General features: G+C 36.2%; 1 protein-coding gene across 2 annotated transcripts; it reads right to left on the reverse strand.

The window, feature by feature from the left end:
- Positions 1–1314: 1314 nt before the first annotated feature.
- On the reverse strand, positions 1315–20152 carry ZNF215 (zinc finger protein 215). 2 transcript variants are annotated; one of them, XM_081063426.1, is made up of 6 exons: positions 19877–20152; positions 13033–13602; positions 7424–7512; positions 5928–6060; positions 5509–5604; positions 1315–3141 (listed from the first exon to the last, which is right to left on the reverse strand). In XM_081063426.1, the coding sequence occupies exons 2-6, from the start codon at positions 13430–13432 to the stop codon at positions 2204–2206; spliced, it is 1656 nt and encodes a 551-aa protein (XP_080919552.1). In that variant the 5' UTR covers positions 13433–13602; positions 19877–20152; the 3' UTR covers positions 1315–2203. The 2 variants fall into 2 exon arrangements, with proteins under 2 accessions (XP_080919552.1, XP_080919553.1); XM_081063427.1 differs by lacking the exons at positions 7424–7512; positions 13033–13602; positions 19877–20152 and adding an exon at positions 6889–6971 and having other exon boundaries at positions 1534–3141.
- Between the last annotated feature and the right edge of the window lie 828 nt (positions 20153–20980).

Here is a 20980-nt window from a genome sequence, read left to right on the forward strand (position 1 = left end):
CAACTAGTTATAGGACAATTAGTGGCGAATCCAAAATTAAAATCTAGAAGTTTGATTTTCCACATATCTTAAGACCACTTTATTAGATATAGGTGTTTTATAAGCATTTTCATCAAAAAATGAAAATAAAAATAAAAATACTAATTATATTTTTTCTCATAAGCTTTGCTCTTAGCCACCAAACTCATTGTCATATATATTTAATTAGTTATAGATACCTCTTACAATTTTCACTTACTAGAGCGGTACCTACAAAATAAACTTTATAATCACTTTGTGAAATAATCTTTCCAATGAAATATTTGATTAGAATTTTTTTTAATGTGGGAAGAGTCAACATCTTTACATAATATTTTCATCCAGAAACATCTTTCCATTTATTCAAAATATTTTTTGAGGGAAGTGGGGTATAGTTAGTATATCCAAATTCATTTATTAAATCTAAGCTTTTCAATTGATTTTTTTTAGATTGTCCTGATAGTCTACAAATGATATTTTCCCTTTCCAATTTTCATTTATTTTCCTTCTCTCATTATTTCAATTAGCACTTGCACAGCACTAACTAATTGTGAAATTTTTTTTTGCCATTACCTTTAGGATAAACTCCAGACTTCTAAGGTGGCTTACAAGGCCTTTTATGACATGGCCCGAGTCTCTCTCTCTAGCTTTACCTCAAAAATGTATTACTGCTCCATTCTTTTCCAGTGCCATATTCTAGCCAGGGAACTTGTTTTCTGACGTCATGCCCTCGTCTATCTACAGCTTTGTACTGCTGTTTTTCTGTATCATTTCTCCTCTAAAATGCCCACCCTCCCCCCCCACACAATCTAATTTCCACTTTTTCTTCACGTTCAGCTTAGCTATCTGCCCTTGAATGCATACGTAAAATTCAAATATATATTAAGTAGGTTTATGGGAAAAGTTAGGGGAAGGTGTTAATTGGTTGTAAATGTTTTGCAAAAATTAAATTTTAAATGCACTCTAAAGAGGCATTCTTTGAAGCTATATATTTTAATATAGTAAATGGTAAATAGATATTTTATTTTTTAGAAAGGTTAGAGATGTTGAAGAAAAAAATCATTTCACTTAGACCCAATGAGAATGTTAGAATCCATTATATTGAACATGTAATTGTTCTAACAAATGACTGAACTATATACCCCAAGAATTTCCTACAGAGTGTTTTTCCCTTGTTAGGACCCTCTATCAAGTTGCCTTATGTTTATACAAATTTCCATATCAAATATTTGTGTAGAGTTTTGTCTTAATACAACTTGTGTTGTGATGTAAAGGATGAAGAAACGAACATAGAATAATTTCCCACATTTATTAACTCATCCTAGTGTTCACTCCAATATACTTCTTCTGCTTTTGAACAAGATATGAACTCAGACGAAAAGCCACCATCATCAGTCATTGGGAGTGTCTCCAGTAAGAATCTTTTTGGGCAGATTAAGATAAACTTCTTAGCTCAAAGAACTCTTTGGGATCCTGAAGTCGTTTTTAGAGTGAAGAGGCAGTTGTAGTACACAGAGAATTAGGACACTTTATTGACTTTATAATGTTTAAGATAAATGCTAGATCTAGGGCTATGGATGTCTCTCCAGCCTAGATCCCAAGAGTAATTTTTAAAAATGTAGATATTAAAAAATACATGTAGATTAACAACACATTCACCTCCAATTGCAGTTGATAATCCTCTTCCAATTCTAGTCCCCACTCAGTACCAGGACAGCCCATGGATATTAGGAGGGGTGGAGTAACTGGCTGTCACTGTGGTCTTTGCCATTAATTCAGAGAATTCAGTCCTTATAAATATCCTCCTATATTTTTATGAGCTCCAGGTTTCTTGTGACCTTATTAGAACTGAAAGTTTGAGTTTTATTAAATATCAACGTCAAGGATATTGCTTGGCTTTTCCCTAATATGTATTTCATCAATAGACCAGGTGAATAGGTCCTATTTATGAACTAGGGAAAGATAATGGTAATGGACATCAGAATAATGACACAAACACTTATATGGTGATAAGCTTTACTCCAAACCCTGTAGCTTCATCTGGAAGCCTGGAAAAACTCCCTCAGATTTCTATCCAATAACAGATATCTCTCCAATATTAATTCTGTCAGATCAATTAAAGAATAATCTCTGACAAACATTTTCTCCCATTTATTACTTTCATAAGATTCCTTCCAGCATAAATTTATGGATGTTGAAGGCGTTCTGCATTCTGACTGAAAGTAATCTCACATTTCTTCCTGTTAAAGGACTTCTCTCGAGTATGAAGTTGTTGGTGTTTATTCAGGTTTGAACTCCTGTTGAAGGTTTTCTCACATTCCTTACATTTAAATGGTTTCTCTCCTGTATGAATCATTTGATGTCGAATAAGAGAGGAGCTCCGATCGAAGGATTTTCCACAGCTAACACATTCATAGGCATTATTCATAGAACTTGGATTTTTATTACTGTCTTCACTCTTAGTGAAGGCTGTTCCACATTTATTGCCTTCATAGGCCTTGGCTTTCATATGAATTTTTTGATGCTTAGTAAGGTTTGTACGTCTATTGAAGAATCTCCCACATTCACTACATTTATAGGGTTTCTCTCCTGTGTGAATAATCTGATGTCGAACAAGAGACGAACTGCGGCTGAAGGCTTTCCCACACTGATAACATTCATAGGAATTCACTGTGGTATGACTTTTTGGGTGATGAATATCTATACACAGGCTCAAGGCATTTCCACATTCATGATATTCTGAATGTTGTTTACCTACTGAGTCTAAATTAAATTTGAAGTTAGTTTTAAATTTATCACATTTTGGGGACCCCTTTCTCATCAGAATTCCCTGTTGTGTATTAAAAACTGAGTTAACTGACTTAACATCAAAATTTTTCTTATTTTCAATGCATTCAAAGTCTCCCTCCTCAGTGTACATTGTCTTGTGAATGAAAGCCTCTTGAGGCAAATTTATGTCCCAGTGTTCCCGGCTCCTATATAACCAGTCATCATCTTTCCAGGCATCTACAGAAAGATGTCCACTTTGGGTCAGTTTTGTCATAATCGCTCCATGGGATGGTTCTTCTCCAGAAATTCTCTGCTTTGGAAATGAATCTTGATTTTCTGAAATTGTCTGTCTGTCTAAAAAGAAATAAAAAATTCCACAAACTAGAGGAAGGGAAATTGCTTAATTGGGGGAGAGAGGCTGAACCATATAAACAGATAGGCATATTTTATGGGTCTTAAATACAGAATGAAAATGTGAGGTGAGGCTAGAAAAGGAGAAGTATAGAAGAAAAAAATAGGATAACAATATTAAAAAGAAAGTTAGGAGATCATAAAATAAGAGGAAGCCATTCAGGAACACTAAGGAGAATACATAGGGTTTGGGTAAAATATCAGCATATGAATTGGGATGGGGTGGCATACCATAGTATTATAGTATCTCTTCTGCTGCATTTTGCTGATCAAACAGTCCAGCTTGGATTCAAGGGGGAGGGGAAACAAAGTCTTTATCTTGATGAAGAAGAGTGACAAAGATTTTGTGGCTATATTTAATTCACCACAATCCATTAACTATTTTGGAAAAGAAATTATATGTATATATTGAAGCAAATTCCAGATTGATTAACATATTTTATTTAAATGATGAACTAGATGAAATCAGAATAAATTCAGGGAGTAAGTTTCTTAGTTTGGGGATGGAAAAATTCTTATATATAAAATTAACAGATATAAGATAGGGGAATATACCAGATAACATAAATTTTAAAAATATGGATGATGAACACCATGAATAAAATTAAAAAAAAGAGAACACCTCAGAGATAGCTTATTAACCGTAACTGTGGTCAATAGTGAGAATTTACATAAGATCCTCATATATTAATTAAAAACCTCTAAATTTTTGATAAAGGACATAAAACCATTTACTGAATCACAAATGACCAAAACAAATGAAATAATTTTTAACTTTCTCATACTCCAGTATCCACTTATCCATTTTTTTCCTTTGGTTCCTATATATGTGTTAAGGGCTGGAGATATAAAGGGCAAAAAAGACATGGTCCCTACCCTCAAGGAATATAAAGCCTGGTGTGGGAGACAAAGATTCACAGATATATGTAAAATATAATTGTATTAAGTGCTAAAAGTGGAATAATATGGTTCTATGGGATTATATAACAGAAAAAAAATGAAACTAGTCAATAAAGTTTTCCATGAATTGTGGACCCATTTGAGATCCAAAGGAAGAATAAGAGTTAATAAGGCAAAGAGTAGGAGAAAGACCATTTTACTAAAATGGGATCCAAAAGATAACTGAGGGAGACGATTTACCTTAGAAAGGAAGAGATAATTTGCTTATCAAATTAATGAAAATTTCAAGTAAACAATACCCAGTGTTTGCTAGAGTGATAATAATAGAGAAATAATAGAGAGATAATTGGCATTATTAGTGAGCATCTGAGTTGGTAATAACCTTCTGTAGACAATGTAGCAGACTGTAACAAGACAGTTAAAAGTTAAATATATTTATACCCTTTGATGTACTTCTAATAAGGTATCCTATCTAAGTCATGAGACATGCTTGAAAAATTGGCAACAACCTAAATGTCCAACTTTTGGGGGTGAGGAGAGGAATGATTAAATATATTGGTATTTGTATGTGATGGTATGTTATACGTGAACTAGAAGTCACATTTTCACAAACTATTTAGTGAAATAGACAATTATTCATGATACCATATTAGATGGAAAGAGCAGAATATATAATGACATATGACCCCAATTTTGGAAAAAAGAAATCTTCACAAGCCACAGAGATACATACCACCCAAAAAAAAAAAAAAAAAAAAAAAAAAAAGGCTTAAGAAAACAAACCAAATGTTGCATAGCTCTGGGTAGTGCGGTAATGGGTGAGTATATTCCTCTTCATGTTTTTCTGTACTTACTAAAATTTATACTAAACCCACATGGTTTATGATCTCTCACAAGATGTTAATAATAATAAAGAAATTACGATGAGGGTAAGGAATTAAGGCACAAATTAAGCAATTCTATAGTAAAACAAGGAAAAATAGACAATAACTGAAGCCACTCTAGGATAAAGCAGAGTTTTCTGTTTTCTTTAAAAGAAAGAATATCAATCAATGTTATGTTGCCTGATGTTTGTTTATATAGCACTTTTACCACGTGACAGGCACTGTTCTAAATGTCTTACACGTATCAACTCATTGGAGACAGATACCATTATTTACACTATGTTACAGATGAGGAAACTGACAGGCCACACGGCTTTAAGCTCAGTGTCTGTTTCTAACCCTAACACTATTTTGCCTGTCCATATAAGAAAAAGAATTTGTGAACAAAAAGCAATAAGGTTTTTTTTTAGGTGATTCTGTTGTCACCTCCCCAACTATAATATCAACTGGTTAAAAATATGGTTTACATGGGCTGTATATTTCACAGAGGCATTTTACAAATGCCTTGTATCTGCCTGGTTCTTACCAAAAATGGTTGTTCTTGGGATTTCTTTCTCCATCAACCATCCTTTTTTCTTACTTTCCAACTTGGGGACTTCAATTGGTTTGGAAAATAGATGCTCTGTTCATGGGGAAAATGAAAACAACAACAAACAAATACATATGACACTTCAGGCATCTTTATAGGGAAGGGAATTTCACCCCAATATAGTAGTCTAAGCTGCTGAAAATTAAGGCTTGAGATCACTACAGACCTGTGTATTTCTAACTGCATCAGAAAGGACTTTCAACCATACAGCATGAAAATTTTCCATTGTGCCCAAAGGACATTAGGAAATCTGACCCCAAACCCAAATGCCCGTAACCACTTCAGCAGTCCTGTAGTTTTTAACACTAGGTGAGGAGACTACTAATGGGCAAATTAGGTAAATACTTAAAAGTCACCTTTAGGTAAGGAATTCAGGTTCTTATAGTTCTCCAGCATCACATCCCTGTACAGGTTCTTTACAGCCGGGTTCAGTTGTCCCCACTCTTCCTTGCTGAATTCCAGAACCACATCTTTGAATGTCACTGGTTCCTAAAACATTAAGTTCCTTTTTAATCAAAGGTAATTCCCAAAAATATTACTAGAGGAGAAATGAATTTGGAAAGAATAGGATAGGTGGCCAGAATACACAAGAAATTGATAGGACAATGTTTGGGGTTCTAAGTGATAAAAATCAATAATACAAGGGGCCTATCAACTTGGTATACTGTGAGGGCTGTGAAAGGAAAATGAAGTGCAGTCCTAACTATAGATTAGCTTACATTTTGGTTGAGGAGAAGCAGAATAATTGTGGGGAAAAAAAGATTGCAGAGCATACATAATTTACATAAAAGGAGTTCAGAACACAAAGTATTTAAGGCAGATTTGTAATGAAGATGCAGGCTCTGCTAGCAGAAGACATAGGGCATTTTCTCTAATTGAAAAATGCAGCCTGCTAATTCAGTTCTCACAGCCCAATGTCACCTTGTCAGACAGGCCTTTCCTAATTACCCAAAGTAGCCATCCTCCTAATCAGTCTCCACTGCATTACGTTTCTTTCTTTGTAGTAATTATTACTATTTGCAATTATCTTATGTGCTAGTGTTTGCCTGTCTGCTTCCACTAGAATGTAATCTCCACAAAGACAGGGGTTTTGTTTCATATTCCCAGCCCTTAGAAAAAGTCTCTGGCATATTGAACACTGCATAAATATTTGTTACAACGGCTCTCATACCGTCAGTTGTACTTCTCTCTTTAACATTCTGAACCTTGTCATTATTGGCACGTTCAATCACACTGAAATATACAAATCCTTTCCCTTCCACTACTTCAGAACCCATCTTTTTTGTGAATAAGTTGTCTACATTCATTTTTACTTACGTCCTCTCTTTCTCCTCTGTCCTCAACCTTCAACAACCTGGCTTCTATTCCATGCATGTTAGTATTTCCCTGATGGTCAGTGAATGAGACACTACTCAGGCTGGATTTTCCTGAACTTTAAAGGATTTCTCCTTAAAATATTATCATTCTTTGCTTTCAGTGACATATTTTCCTGGTTTTTTTCCACCACTTTGGTCCTCTCATTTCAGTATCCTTTAGGGTTTCTTCTGCTCCTGCCAATTAAATGACATTGCTCAGGATTCTGCCCTTAGCTCCCTTCACTTTTAACTCTAAACATTCTTGGGTAGACTCTATTTCTATAGCTTCAATTATCATATATAATCTTGAAGAAATAGATGCACAGAGAATATACAAAGATTATATTTTCCAAATAGTGTATCACCAACTAAAATAGGTCCAATATCCTGTGGGAGACCAAATTTCCTGTCCTTAGATAGAACTATGTTTGGCAAAAGTTCAAAGGCCAAAAAAGAAAAAGCAGGTCATTCCAGTAAAGTGTGAAATCCTAATTCACCTGGGATTGGCCTGTTAGTGAGTCTGCTTCCATTTCCTCTTTCTCAATATTCCACTTCTGCAGTAGGACAGAATCCCTGCAGGCTATATCTGAGGAAGATAAAGGAAAACATATGAGAGACCAGTTTTGCCCTGGAGAAACTTTTAATGATTATATTAGTAGTTTTTAACAGGCTATTATTATTCATAGGCATCATCTTTAGAATTTTGAAAAAAAAAATATATATGTATATATATTTTAACTTTTATTTATTTAAGTGTGTTTTTCCAGGACCCATCAGCTCCAAGTCTAGTAGTTGTTTCAATCTAGTTGTGGAGGGCGCAGCTCACAGTGTCCCATGTGGGGATCGAACCGGCAACCATGTTGTTAAGAGCACCGTGTTCTAACCAACTGAGCTAACTGGCTGCCCTCAGATCTCATATTTTTAAGAAGCTCTAAAAGTGATTTTGATATAATATCAAGGGTTGAAAACTACTGGACAGAGCGAAGAGGGCCAAAATATTTTGAGGGCTCATCTGTGGTTGTAGCAGATTCCAAAAAAATAATTTTAATCCCGTCAAAACTAATGCCTAACTAAGGCATAGCCACCACAGACTAATTCTACTGGGAGCTAAGAAGATTTTATCCAACCAATCCCTTTCTCAAACACATTGGGGAGAATTCTACTCAAGGGCTCCTTTCCTCTAAACTATACACAGGCTTAGGCAGTTTGGTCACCTAGAACTAACTCAAGGACATAAAAATCTGAATGGCAACCAATTCTTTTCTCCAGCCCTCTGGTGAGAAGTATACACAAGGGCCACTTTCCTAAAGTTTCTCCAAATTCATTAGTTACACCAGTGATCCTCAAATGCCAGATTACAAACCAATACTAGATTGTGAGGAAGTTTCCATTGATTCAGGGTGAAAGAAGAAAAAAATAGAAACAACGTAGGAGATATTTTATGAGACCATTTTGTAAATAAAGGCCAGAATTTGAAAAAAAAATCCAAATTTCTCAGCAACATAACTTTTGAATGCCGCAAAGATTACAGTTTGTTAACTTTACTCAGACCTATAACAGTTTGTGAAACCTGTCAACTCAGTCCCATAACCCCTAGGACAGTCAATACAACACTGCATCTTTTTGTCATTCTTGGGAATATGTGAGGTATCTTATAAAAATCTCCAATCAGCTACTCCCTTATTTATGGCTCTCACTGAATACTGTTTCCTTCTCTTAATTCTTCTTCTCTGCTGACCTTGAATCTTTACAAGTGTATTCTCAGAAACTCTTATTCCATTCAAAGAAAAATTCATATGCATTCTCAAGCTCTTTTAGAATATTCATTCCTTCTCCCTTCTAATCTAAGATGGATCTTGGCCATCATCAAAACACCTCTTTGTAGTATGGTCTTGGAAGTTGTTTTGATATACTCATACCTCTCTGTTCTCACTTCCTTATAAAGATTTTTCTACTTATACAAAAATTTTTTCTTATAGGTTCAGACCACTTAGCTACGGACTTCTTAGTGTCGTAATAAACTAAGCAATTGCTCATTCATTTATTCAACACATATTTACTGAGTGTTTCCTATGTGTGAGACACACAAATACCTGCCCTCATAGAGCCTATAGTCTATTGTGCATGAAAGACATTAAATAATTGTACTAGGTCAACAAAAACTCTGGTTATTTAGCTCATATTGTTGATTTCCACCCTAAATCCTGCCAATATTATGATAGGTTATTTCAACACTGGCACAGACAACCCAGCCTGAAGACCCTTGATAAATGTATTTCTAATAACCATCAGCAACCAATCTACTTCCTTTTTCATATTTGGGTCATTACTTAGAATTGTTCTACTATGAGACAAACTCGAATAAATCAATCCCTAACTACATTTTCCTATCCTTTCATTTTTTCACTTTCTTGCTTTTAGTATATTCTCTAACTTTTATCAAGGTCCCACCACAGTACATTGATTCTCTCCTTTTCTCCCAGTCTATCACCTCTTATGAAGTCACTTTCCTCTCCATGCAGCTTAATTTCATGAAATCACTTTCAGTACTCTTTTCAGAGTCTTCAAATTCCTTAAACACTTGTCCTTTACATTTAACACCCAATCTTAGTTTGACCCAATAATCTCTCTTATTACCCTTTCTAAAAACTGAGGTACAATTTATATAACATAAAATTCTCCATATTAAACATTTTAAAGTATACAATTCAGTGGCTTTTAGTATGTTCAAATTGTGATGCAACCATCACCATTATCTAATTCCAGAATATTTTCATTTCCTCAAAAAGAAACCCCATACCCATTAATAAGTCACTCCCATTCCACCTCCCTCCTACACTGTCTTTATTCTGGGCATTCCATATAAATATAATCATATGGCATGTGACCTTCTGTGTCTGACTTCTTTAAATCAGCATAATATTTTGGAGGTCCATCCATGTTGTACCATGTATCAGTACTTCATTCTTTTTAATGGCTGAATATTATTCCATTGTATAGATATACCATTTCTTTATCCATTCAGTTGACAAACATTTGGATTGTTTCCACTTTTTATGTATTATAATGCTGCTATAAAGATTCATGTACAAATTTTTGTGTAAACATGTTTTCAATTCTCTTCAGTATATGGTAAATCTATATTTAATTTTTTTAAGGAACTACCAAACTGTTTTCCAGAGTGACTGCACCATTTTACATTCCCAAAAGCAATGTATGAGGGTTCAGATTTCTCCATAGTCTCGCCAACACTTTTTCCCCCTCCTTTTATTAATACAGTGTGGGGACAAAGCCCCAAAAAAACAGTTTCCAGGCTCTCGGCCTCACATAGAAAGGTGCTGGCTCGGGTAGTAAATGGCCATCAACTGTGATCAGATGGCCAGCAGCTGTGGCTAGTTGGCCGTCAGCTGTAACCCGTAAGCCATTGGCCACTAATATAACTGCCGTGGCTATGCTAGCAAAAAAAAAATGTGGGGGCTAGCAAGAAGATGGTGGCTGGCAAGCGCGGACTGCTGTTAGGACGGCGGGTTGCAGATTATGTAGATCCTGCTTTCTGTGTCTCCAGCCCAGCTGCCAGCGAGAATATATTGGCTTGACTCCCCTATCTATGGCTCCGTGGGTGTTCCTTTTTGGCCTTACCGTGTCCTGCATTCTTGGGCGGGGAGTGGGAGCTGAGACCCTGCACAACAAATGGCGCAGCGAGCAGGGTACCCTGCACGACATATAGCTATCCTAGTGGTTGTCAAGTGGTATCTCATTGTGTGTTTGATATTTAACTCCCTAATGACTAATGGTGAACAATTATTGTTGACCATTTGTGTATCTTCTTTGGAGAAATATCTATTCAAGTCCTTTGCTCATTTAAAAAATTTCATAGCTTGTCTTTATATTGTTGAGTTGTAAGAGTTCTTTTCCCAATATGTTCCCAATACTGGGCCTTTATAAGATATAATTTTCAAATATTTTCTCTCATTCTGTAGGTTTCCTTTTCACTTTCTTGATAGTATCCTTTAATACACAAAGTGTTTAATTTTGATGAAGTCTAATTTTTCTCTTGTTGCTTGTATTTTTGGTGCCATATCTAAGCATCAACTACCAAAGTCAAAGTGATGAAGAATTATTCCTATTTTTTCTTCTAAGAATTTTAGCTCCTATATTTATATAGTATATTTATATAAAATATAGTTTTATATAAAACTATATAAAATATAGTTTTAGCTCCTATATTTAGGTTTGTTGACCCATTTTGAGTTAATTTTTGCATAGGTATAAAGTCCTATTTCAATCTTTTGCCTGTGGATATCAAGTTGTTCCAGTACCATTTATTAAAAAATTTTCCCATTTGTCTTAGTACCCTTGTTGAAAATTAATCAACCACAGAAGTATGAGTTTCTTTCTGAACTCTCAATTCTATTCCCTTGATCTATATGTCTCTTATTCCAGTACACCTGGTTTTGATTATTTTAGCTTTGTAGTAAGTTTTGAAATTAGACAAGTGTGTACCCTCAAACCTTGTTCTTTATCAAGGTTGTTCTGGCTATTTGGAGTCCTTTGTAATTCCATATGAATTTTAGGACCAACTTGTCCATTTCTGCAAAAAAAGGTAACTGAAATTTAGATGTAAATTGCATTTGAATCTGTAGATTGCTTCAGGTAGTATTATCATTTTAACAGTACTCTCTTCCAGTCCATAAACATGGGGTATCTTTCCATTTATTTAAGCCTTCTTTAATTTCTTTCAACAATGTTTTGCAGTTTTCAGTGGACAAGTATTACATCCCCATAGTTAAATTTATAGTTAAGTATTTCATTCTTTTTGATGTTATTGTAAATTAAACTGTTTCCTTAATTTCATTTTAGGATTGCTCATTGGTAGTGTATAAGAATACAACTGATTTTTGTATGTTGGTCTAGAATCTTAGAATCTTGAAACTTCGCTAAATGTATCAGGTAGTTAATAAATTCATTTGAATGTAAATTGTTTACATTCAAATTCCTCTGTTTTTCCCATGCTCCCTTCATTCTGTAACACCTAACCTATTACAATAGTCTACTAACTGGTTTTTCTATTTTTAGAGCCCTTTGGTCTAACATTTACATGAAAAGTTCATTAACTTTTTCTGTAAAGATCTAGATAGTAAATATTTTAGGCTTTGCAGGCAATGCAGTTTCTGCTACAACTAAACAACTCTGGCCATAGCACAAAAGCAACTGTAGACAAACTATAAATGAATGGGCATGGCTGTATTCCAGTAAAACTTTATTTCCAAAAATATTTTGCCTGTGGGTCATAGTTTGCCAATCCCTACTCTACAATGATACCAACATATTTTTAAAATGCAAATCAAGTTGTTTTACTCCCCTACCCAATCTGTGAGTTCTCATTCTATCTCTGTTGCCTATAGAATAAAATCCATGTCCCCGGATATAGTAAATCCCTTCATGATCTGAGCCTTGTTGCCCTCTAGCCTCAAAAAAGATAATTTCTCTTCATATGGGAAGGATCAACTACTTTTTTCTTTCTTTTTAATTGACACATATATGATGTATTAACTTCAGGTATACAACATAATAATTCAGTATTTATATATGTTATGAAATGATCACCACAATATGTCTAGTTAACTTCTGTCACTAGCGTATTTCCCTGAAAATAAGACCTAACCAGAAAATAAGCCCTAGCATGATTTTTCAGGATGACGTCCCCTGAACATAAGCCCTAATGCGTCTTTTGGAGCAAAAATTAATATAAGACCCGGTCTTATTTTTGGGGAAACATGGTATATATAGTAACTAATTTTTTTCTTATGACAACTTTTAAGATTTACTTTCTTAGCAACTCTCAAATACGTAATACAATATTAATTGTAGTCACCGTGCTGTACATTACATCCACATGACATACTTATTTTATAATTGAAAGTTTGCACCTTTTGACTCCCTTCACCCATTTTGCCCACCCTTTACCCCCTGCCTTTGGCAACCACCTTTGGTAAACGCCATTGGCAATCTGTTCTCTGAATGTATGAGCTCTGTATTTTTGATTTTTGTATCTAGATTCCACAGATGGATCAACTATTCTAGTGCCAATTTTCTATATTCTCACCTTTGTCTTGAAGCATTTCAATCACATCCTCTATGAGGGTCACCACTTCTTTGCTGTTCTTTGGATGTTGTAAATTCACCCAAGTTCTGACCTCCTCAGGGAGAATTGTCAGGAATTGTTCCAGCACCAGCAGCTCTAGGATCTGCTTCTTTGTATGAACTTCTGGTCTCAGCCACTGAAGACACAGCTCCCAGAGTTGGCTCAGGGCTTCATGAGGCCCAGATACTTCCAAGTACTGGAAATGTCTGAACTTTTGACGAGAGGCCTCAGAGTCATAGGTCTCCATGACTGGGATGCTTTCTTGTTGCCAAGATATATCTGCTCTCAGGACATCACTTTGCTCATGTAGAGCCAGATTTTGAGGTTTTGAGATAGCCATCAACTTGTGCAAGGGCTGCATCTTCCTAGATAGAATTCCCAGTTGTTTGAATTTGTCTTACCAGAGGTCCAGCAATTCTTAGGCTTGGGCTAAGCAGCTGTATACACACAGTGTGATTTGAGCCAAATTTGTATCAAGAGAAAAATTCCAGGAGCTTCAGATACAACGTCAATATTCAGGTACCTGAGAGACTGAAAAAAGACATAAACATGACCTACAGATAATGAACATGTATTAGCATAGTGTTAAAAGATAAAATAATACAAATAATATTCTTAAAATGATCTAAGAAAATAAATATTATGAGTTCTCCCTTCATTCTTGTTTTCCTTCTTTAGAACAGGGAAATATGTTGTCTCTTTGCCCCCAACCACCCACCAAAAAGACAGAGAAGCAAACACAGATAGACATCACACAAAAAAAGTGATAAATGAAATAGTCCTTTGATTAAAACAAACCTCATAAAATAATTGCAGTTAGATTTCTCCTGTACCAGGTTAACAATTCATTTTTGCTTTACAACTAAGCAAAACAAATCATCAGTCAGGATCTACTAGAGATGCCTAAAAAAAACCTCTTCCTAAGTTCTCATTAAAATACCAGTAAAGTTATTAATATGTAAGATGAGTAAAATTGGCAGTAGCACTAGAAATTAAGGTAAGAAACTGTAATTTTAAAAATACAAGAATAAATATCCACAAGCCATTTTATTATTAGGGGTATATCAAAAAGTGCATTCCTAGACTACAATAATTTAAAAAATTCATTTGTTAGAACTCACTATGGGTCAGTCTGCAATGTCCACCAGGAAGATTTTAGGCTCAACTACCGTGTTTCCCTGAAAATAAGAGCTAGCTGGACCATCAGCTCTAATGCGTCTTTCAGAGCAAAAATTAACGTAAGACCCAGTTTAATTTTAATATAAGACCTGGTCTTATATAAGACCTGGAATATAATATAATATAATATAATATAATTTAATATAATATAATATAATATAATATAATATAATATAATACTGGGTCTTATATTAATTTTTGCTACAAAAGATACATTAGAGCTGATAGTCCGGCTAGCTCTTACTTTCGGGGCAACAGGGTAAACATTTAGACTCACGAGACTACCATGAGTCAAACTGGCACCAGTTTATTCAGAAGGCTACTGGACAGAAAACACAGCTTGCTACCAGAGTGAGTAACTGCCATTTTTCTTCAGTGGGGGTTCTCACAGACTATAGCGCGAGTCAGGAGATCCAGTAGGTTGTGCAGAAAGCATCTTAACGGCAAAGCCTTCCCACAGGAGCCAATATCTCTTCTAACAACTCTATGAGCACAGCACTCAGAGCTTGCCCAACCATAACAGTCATTATGTCAGGGCAGTTCAGATACAGCTTTCTATCTGATTTACAATTCTCCCAGTCTGGATGCAATTTACCATCCAGCGGTCATTTTTATTATACACCTCTAGGCCGGTGGTTTTCAGTAGTTTTGCCACCCGGGGAAATTTGGGAATGTCTAGAGACAGTTTTGATTGTCACAAATGGGGGTTATTACTGGCACCTAGTGGGGCGAAACCAGGAATGCTGCTAAACATCCTACAATGTGGAAGACAACTTTCTATAACAAAGAATTATCCAGCCCAAAGTATCAATAATTCCAAGATTAAGAAACCATGCTATAGGCAATACATAGTAATTAAGGGTACATACTTTGGAGTCATATCTGACATGAGGTTAAATCCCAGCTGAAGTTACTATATTTATGAAATTGAACAAATTATTTAACAAAAGCTTGAGTTTTCTCAACTATAACATGGCTATAAAAATATATATATGATTGAATTATAGTGATTAAAAGAACACTCATCTCACTTCAGGCAGATAGTAAGCACTCAATACCTGCTTTGTTGAGAGCTTTTATTATAAATGGATGTTGCATTTTGTCAAACACTTTTTCTATTGATATTATCATGATTTTTATATTTCATTTCGTTAATGTGGTGTATCGCATTGACTGATTTGTAGATATATTTGCAAACCATATATCTGATAAGGGGTTAATATCCAAAATATCAAGGGTGCCAAAAAAATCTATACAAGTGAATACTTTGGTCAATGTTCCTCAAGCAGTAGTTTGCCATAATCAGAAGTATCTGGACATTGATGGTAACAACTTTGAGCACTTCTTGTAATTGCAGAAGTCAAACATGACTTGTATTCATCCTTTGTTATTGGTATATATTATTACAATTTTAATAATATTTTCCTTCCTTAAAATGTGTATACATTTTTTTGGTACCTTCTGTATATAGAGAACTCATACAACTCAATAGCAAAAACAATCAAATTAAAAGATGGACAGAAGATCTGAACATACATTTTTTTCCAAAGAAGACATACAGATGGACAACAGATATGTGAAAAGATGCTCAACCTCACTAATCATGAGAGAAATGTGAATCTGAACCACAATGAAATGCCACATGTAAGAGTGGCTATGATAAAAAAGACAAGCGATAAGTGTTATGGAGGATGTGAAGAAAAGAGAACGCTTATGCACTGTGGGTGGGAATGTCAACTGGTGCAGTCACTATGGAAAAAAGTATGGAGTTTCTTCAAAAAGATTTGAAAAACAGAACTACCATGTGATTCAGGAATTCCACTTCTGGGTATTAATCTGAGGAAAATGAAAACAGTAACTCAAAAAGACACAGTGCAGCACTGTTTACAACAGCCACAATATGGAAACAACCTAAATGTCCATCAATAAATGAATGAATAAAGAAACTGTGACTGACACACATACACAGAATATTACTCAGCCATACAAAAAGAATGAAATCTTGCCATTTGTGATAACATGGAAAGATCTCGAGGGCATTATGCTAAGTGAAATAAGTCAGAGAAAGACAAATGGCATATTATCTCTCTTATATGTGGAACCTAAAAACAAAACAAACCAAAAACCAAAAAACCAAGCTCATAGATTCAGAGAACAGATTGGTGGTTATCAGAGGAAACAGGTGGGAGAATGGGAAAAATAAGTGAAGGGGGTCAAAAGGTTTTTTTTAAAAAATAAAAAGAGCTAGAAGCAAATGGGCAGAATATCATCTCTCAATACTTTTCATTGTGTCTTGCTGCACCATATAGTATCTATTTTTAAAAAGCACTCAGATTATCTTATATACATGTGTATGTATGCTTGTTAGGTCTTACAGATTGGTGAAAGCTTTTGCACAAAAGTATTTCCTGACTCCTGAGATCCAACACAAACCTTTTCTAAAGCTTAAGGAAAGTCCAGGTTCATTAAAAAAAGAAAGTTTCAAAGTGCCAAAGGTATCACTGAGTCTCAGCCAAACAATGAACTATAGGCCCAGATTACTTTAAAAATTACACAATGGGATAAATATAGAGGAAAAGCTCATGGACCATATGTTAAAAATAAAACAAACAAAAAACAAGGAAGCATAAAAATTAAAACATTAAATTACAAGGATATTTATTGTAACAATAAATGTACTGGGTAAAAGTGTAAACCCAGCCAGAGAAATACTCAAGAGACATCCAAAACAAAAGAATTCCAAAGTTGAAAATAAGGCGATGATTAAAAATGCAACAAACAAATGTAAACAATAGAATATGCAAGGACATATTGAATTAAAAGCACAAATGCATTAAAATAGACAATGAGGAAAGTTTAAACGATTGAAGGTACAACTCATAATGAAATATGACTGTTATTAAATATAGCAAGTAACACAATTGAAATTTATTGATAGCAAAACCCTCAGAAAATAAAATGAAATCAACAATGACACAATAGAAATGGGAGACTAGGGAAACTTTCTCAGTCCTCAACAACAAAAAACTAAACTAAAATTAAGTAGTAATATAGTGGATATGAATAATATGCCTAGACTGACCATATTTTTTATCATTCATTCTATTACTGTACTATATCACATTTACTGATTTGCATATGTTGAACCATCCTTGCATCCCAGGAATAGATCCCACTTGATCATGGTGTATGATCCTTTTAACATGCTGTTGAATTTGGTTTGCTAGTATTTTGTTGAGAATTTTTGCATCTATATTTAAAAGGGATATTAGCCTGTATTTTCTATTCTTGTAGTATCCTCATTTAGCTTTGTTATCATGGTATTGCCAGCCTGAAAAATGAGTCGGGAGTGTTCCCTTCTCTTCAATTTTTTGAAATTGTTTGAGAAGGATTGGTGTTAGTTCTTTAAGTGTTTAATATATAAACCAGACAGAATATAGTTTCTATTCAAGCACTTATGAGAATGTTTACAAAAGCTGCTATTTGTTCAGCTACCGAAAAACTCAATAAACAAAAATATATAGAGTGGTACAGATCACATTTATTCCTGGAACAAAAACCAGAATTAACACAAACATAGAAAAAACACTCTCAACTACTTTGAAATTTAAATGTTGCTTCTAAAAAACAACTCTAATTAAAAATAATAAAAACATGGCACATCATAATCTATAGAGCATAGATCAAGCTTCACTGTAAGGCAATGGCAAAGCCTTACATATATAATTAAGCAAGAGTGAGATGAATTAAATATTCAACTCAAAGTGAGAAAAAATAACAGAATATACTAGGAATTTATAAGTTAAAATATAAGTTAATAAATTACTCGGTATAAATAAATAAAGAACTAGGACAGGTAGAGATGAGTTCAGAATGATATGCTTTTAGTACTTCAGAACAGTCTAGGTGATAGAAGGGCCGAGGTATGGCCCAGACTGCCAGTACCTTAAGTGATCTGTAAGTGATGAACACTGGAATAAACAAAGTCAAGAACTGTTTAAACTCTAATGTACTGAATAGTCGACTTGGAGGATGATGGTGGGACTCAGAATGAAGTCCTGGGGCAAGGCTCAGTAAAGCTCAGGTGATAGGACTCTGGAGATAGAGTTTAATTAAATAACCAGGTGACACTAGCTCAAAGAACTTTACAGTTTCAAGAAACTTGAACATGGGACCACTGGCCCGTAGCTCTGGCAACTGGAGCTCCATGCTCCTAATGTGGGTTCGATTTCCACATGGGCTCTCCACCACAAGGCTACTGGTTGGACTCCTCAATTCCTGCAAGGGATGGTGGGCAGCGCCCCCTGCAACTAAGATTGAACGCAGCACCTTGGGCTGAGCTGCCGCTGAGCTCCCAGATGGCTTAGTTGGTTGGAGCATGTCCTCTGGGCCACAAGGTTGCGGGTTCAACTCCTACAAGGGATGGTGGGCTATGCCCCTTACAACTAACAATGGCAACTGGACCTGGAGCTTAACTGCATCCTCCACAACTATGATTGAAAGGACAACAACCTGACTTGGAAAATATCCTGGAATTACACGCTATTCCCCAATAAAGTCCTGTTCCCCTTCCCCAATAAAATCTTTAAAAAAAAAAAAAAAAAAAACCACAAAACTTGACCAGGTGCTAATTATGTTGCTAATTATGGGGGAAAGACAGTTATCTGTGAAGAGGGTTGTTTTTAATAGAATAGGTCATAGGTAAGGCAGTAGCTTGAGGTAAGGAGAGCATTTTGAGATTAGCGCTGCTAAAGAGGAGTAGAAAATAGTTTGCAAACGAGTGTCTGAAATAAAGATGCCTGGAGGTTTCAAAGTTTTGGGGGCGTGGCCAGGAATGATTGGGAAAGGATGGCAAGTGTCCTGCGGGAGACCCTGCTGTGCGCCATAGATACAGGAGTCATACTACTATATTCTCCCTGGCGGCACTATAGTCTCACTGGAGGCTGGATTCACACTGTCTGCAACCCGCCATCCTAACTGCAATCCACACTTGCCAGCTCAGCCACCATCTTCTTGCTAGCCCCCCTTTGCAGCTAGTGTAGCCACGGCAGTTATATTAGTGGCCAATTGCTCACTGGTTACAGCTGACGGCCACCTAGCCACAGCTGTTGGCCATCCAATCACAGTTGATGGCCATTTACTAGCTGAACCAGCACCTTTCTATGTGAGGCCAAGAGCCTGGAAACTGCCCTCTGGGGCTCTGTCCCCATTGCAAGTTGCAATGAACTTTTCTCCATTTTCTTCTCCAGTAGATTGATCCCGTCACACCTGGTCTTTCCCTGAGGAATCAATACCCAATACCTGCCAATACCAGTCATTCCAAAACCAGCTGATCAAGATACATTTCCCAGGTTAAGCGCTGGGGATTGCCCCATTACGGAATGGAAGAAACAGCAGCGAAGTGAAATTCCTGGTTTAGCAGAACTGAATCTAGAACCCAGACGTCCCTCGCCTCCATCCCCGTTAGCTGGCGCCCTCCTCCAGCTTCTCCCGCAGACAGCGGAGCTCAGCGCACGAGATCACCAGTGCGCGTTCCGCATGGACGCCCTGAAGCGGGACTCCCAGTTGCACGCGCCCACTCCTCCCCCCTGCCCCCCCACCCCAGCCCCGCTGACCCGACTGATACCTGCCAACACGGCTCGCAGCCAGGGCTCTGTTCAGCTACGCCGGGCGCCGGTTCCGAGAGGAGCCGCCGAAGTCACCATCATGGCTGGCGAAGGGAGCTGGCGTGACGCCACAACTGGGAAGCCCTAGCCATACCCGGACTCTAAACGCCGCTGGGAGCTCTGAGTCTTTTAAATTGCCAAGGCAGCCTCCGCACACTCCAGCGCAGGCCCACCAGCCAGGGAAGGAACCCCGCAGAAGCCGCGGAGGCCCCGGGTCTGTAAAGGGGGCTTTTTCCAGTCCCGCCCCTTTCCCCAGGCCCTACCCACTCCGTAGATTTGCATCGAGCCATAGGGCCTGGAATGAATGGATGCATGCAGGCTTCCGGTGGGTGGGAGAAGGGCGTGTCAAATTTATGTCGCTAGCCTGTCCCATCCAGGAAAACTATACTGCCATTTGCGATGGATCTTGAGAGTATCTTGCTAAGAGAAATGAGTCAGAAGAGGACAAGAACCATATGATTTCATTCGTATATGGGCTATAAAACAAAAAGCAACAAATAAAACAGAAAAACTCTTAGAAGCAGACAACAGTATGGTGGTTACTAGAGGGGAAACCGGAGAGGATGAAAATGGTAAAGCGGTCAAATATATGGTGAAGAGAGGAGACTGGAGTTTAGGTGGTGAACACACAATGTAATGTACAGATGATGTATTATAAAATTGTATAACTGAAATTTATATAATGTTATTAACCAATGTTACTCAATAAATTTGATTTAAAAATGAAAAGTAAACTCCTACTAGATTTGGTCCATTTTTATACTCACTAGTCTGTTCCTTTTCTGGTTTTTCTATTTCTGTACAAGTACCATGCAATCTTAATTCATCCTGTTGTTTGATTTTCAAGTGTGGAGAACTGAATTAATTACATTCTTCAGGGTATGACACATTAGTATGATAAATGATTTCAAAGCCCCTCTCTTATTTATATATTTATTTTATTTACTATTTGCTTAATATATACCTACACCTCATTTCCATTGACCTCATAACCATTCTAACGTATGCAATACTTTCTTTGTTCTCACAAAATGATTTTCTGTTTGTGAATGCATTTTTAATTG

Source organism: Rhinolophus hipposideros, assembly GCF_964194185.1.
Source record: "Rhinolophus hipposideros genome assembly, chromosome: 10".
In the NCBI taxonomy this organism is placed as follows: Eukaryota; Metazoa; Chordata; class Mammalia; order Chiroptera; family Rhinolophidae; genus Rhinolophus; species Rhinolophus hipposideros.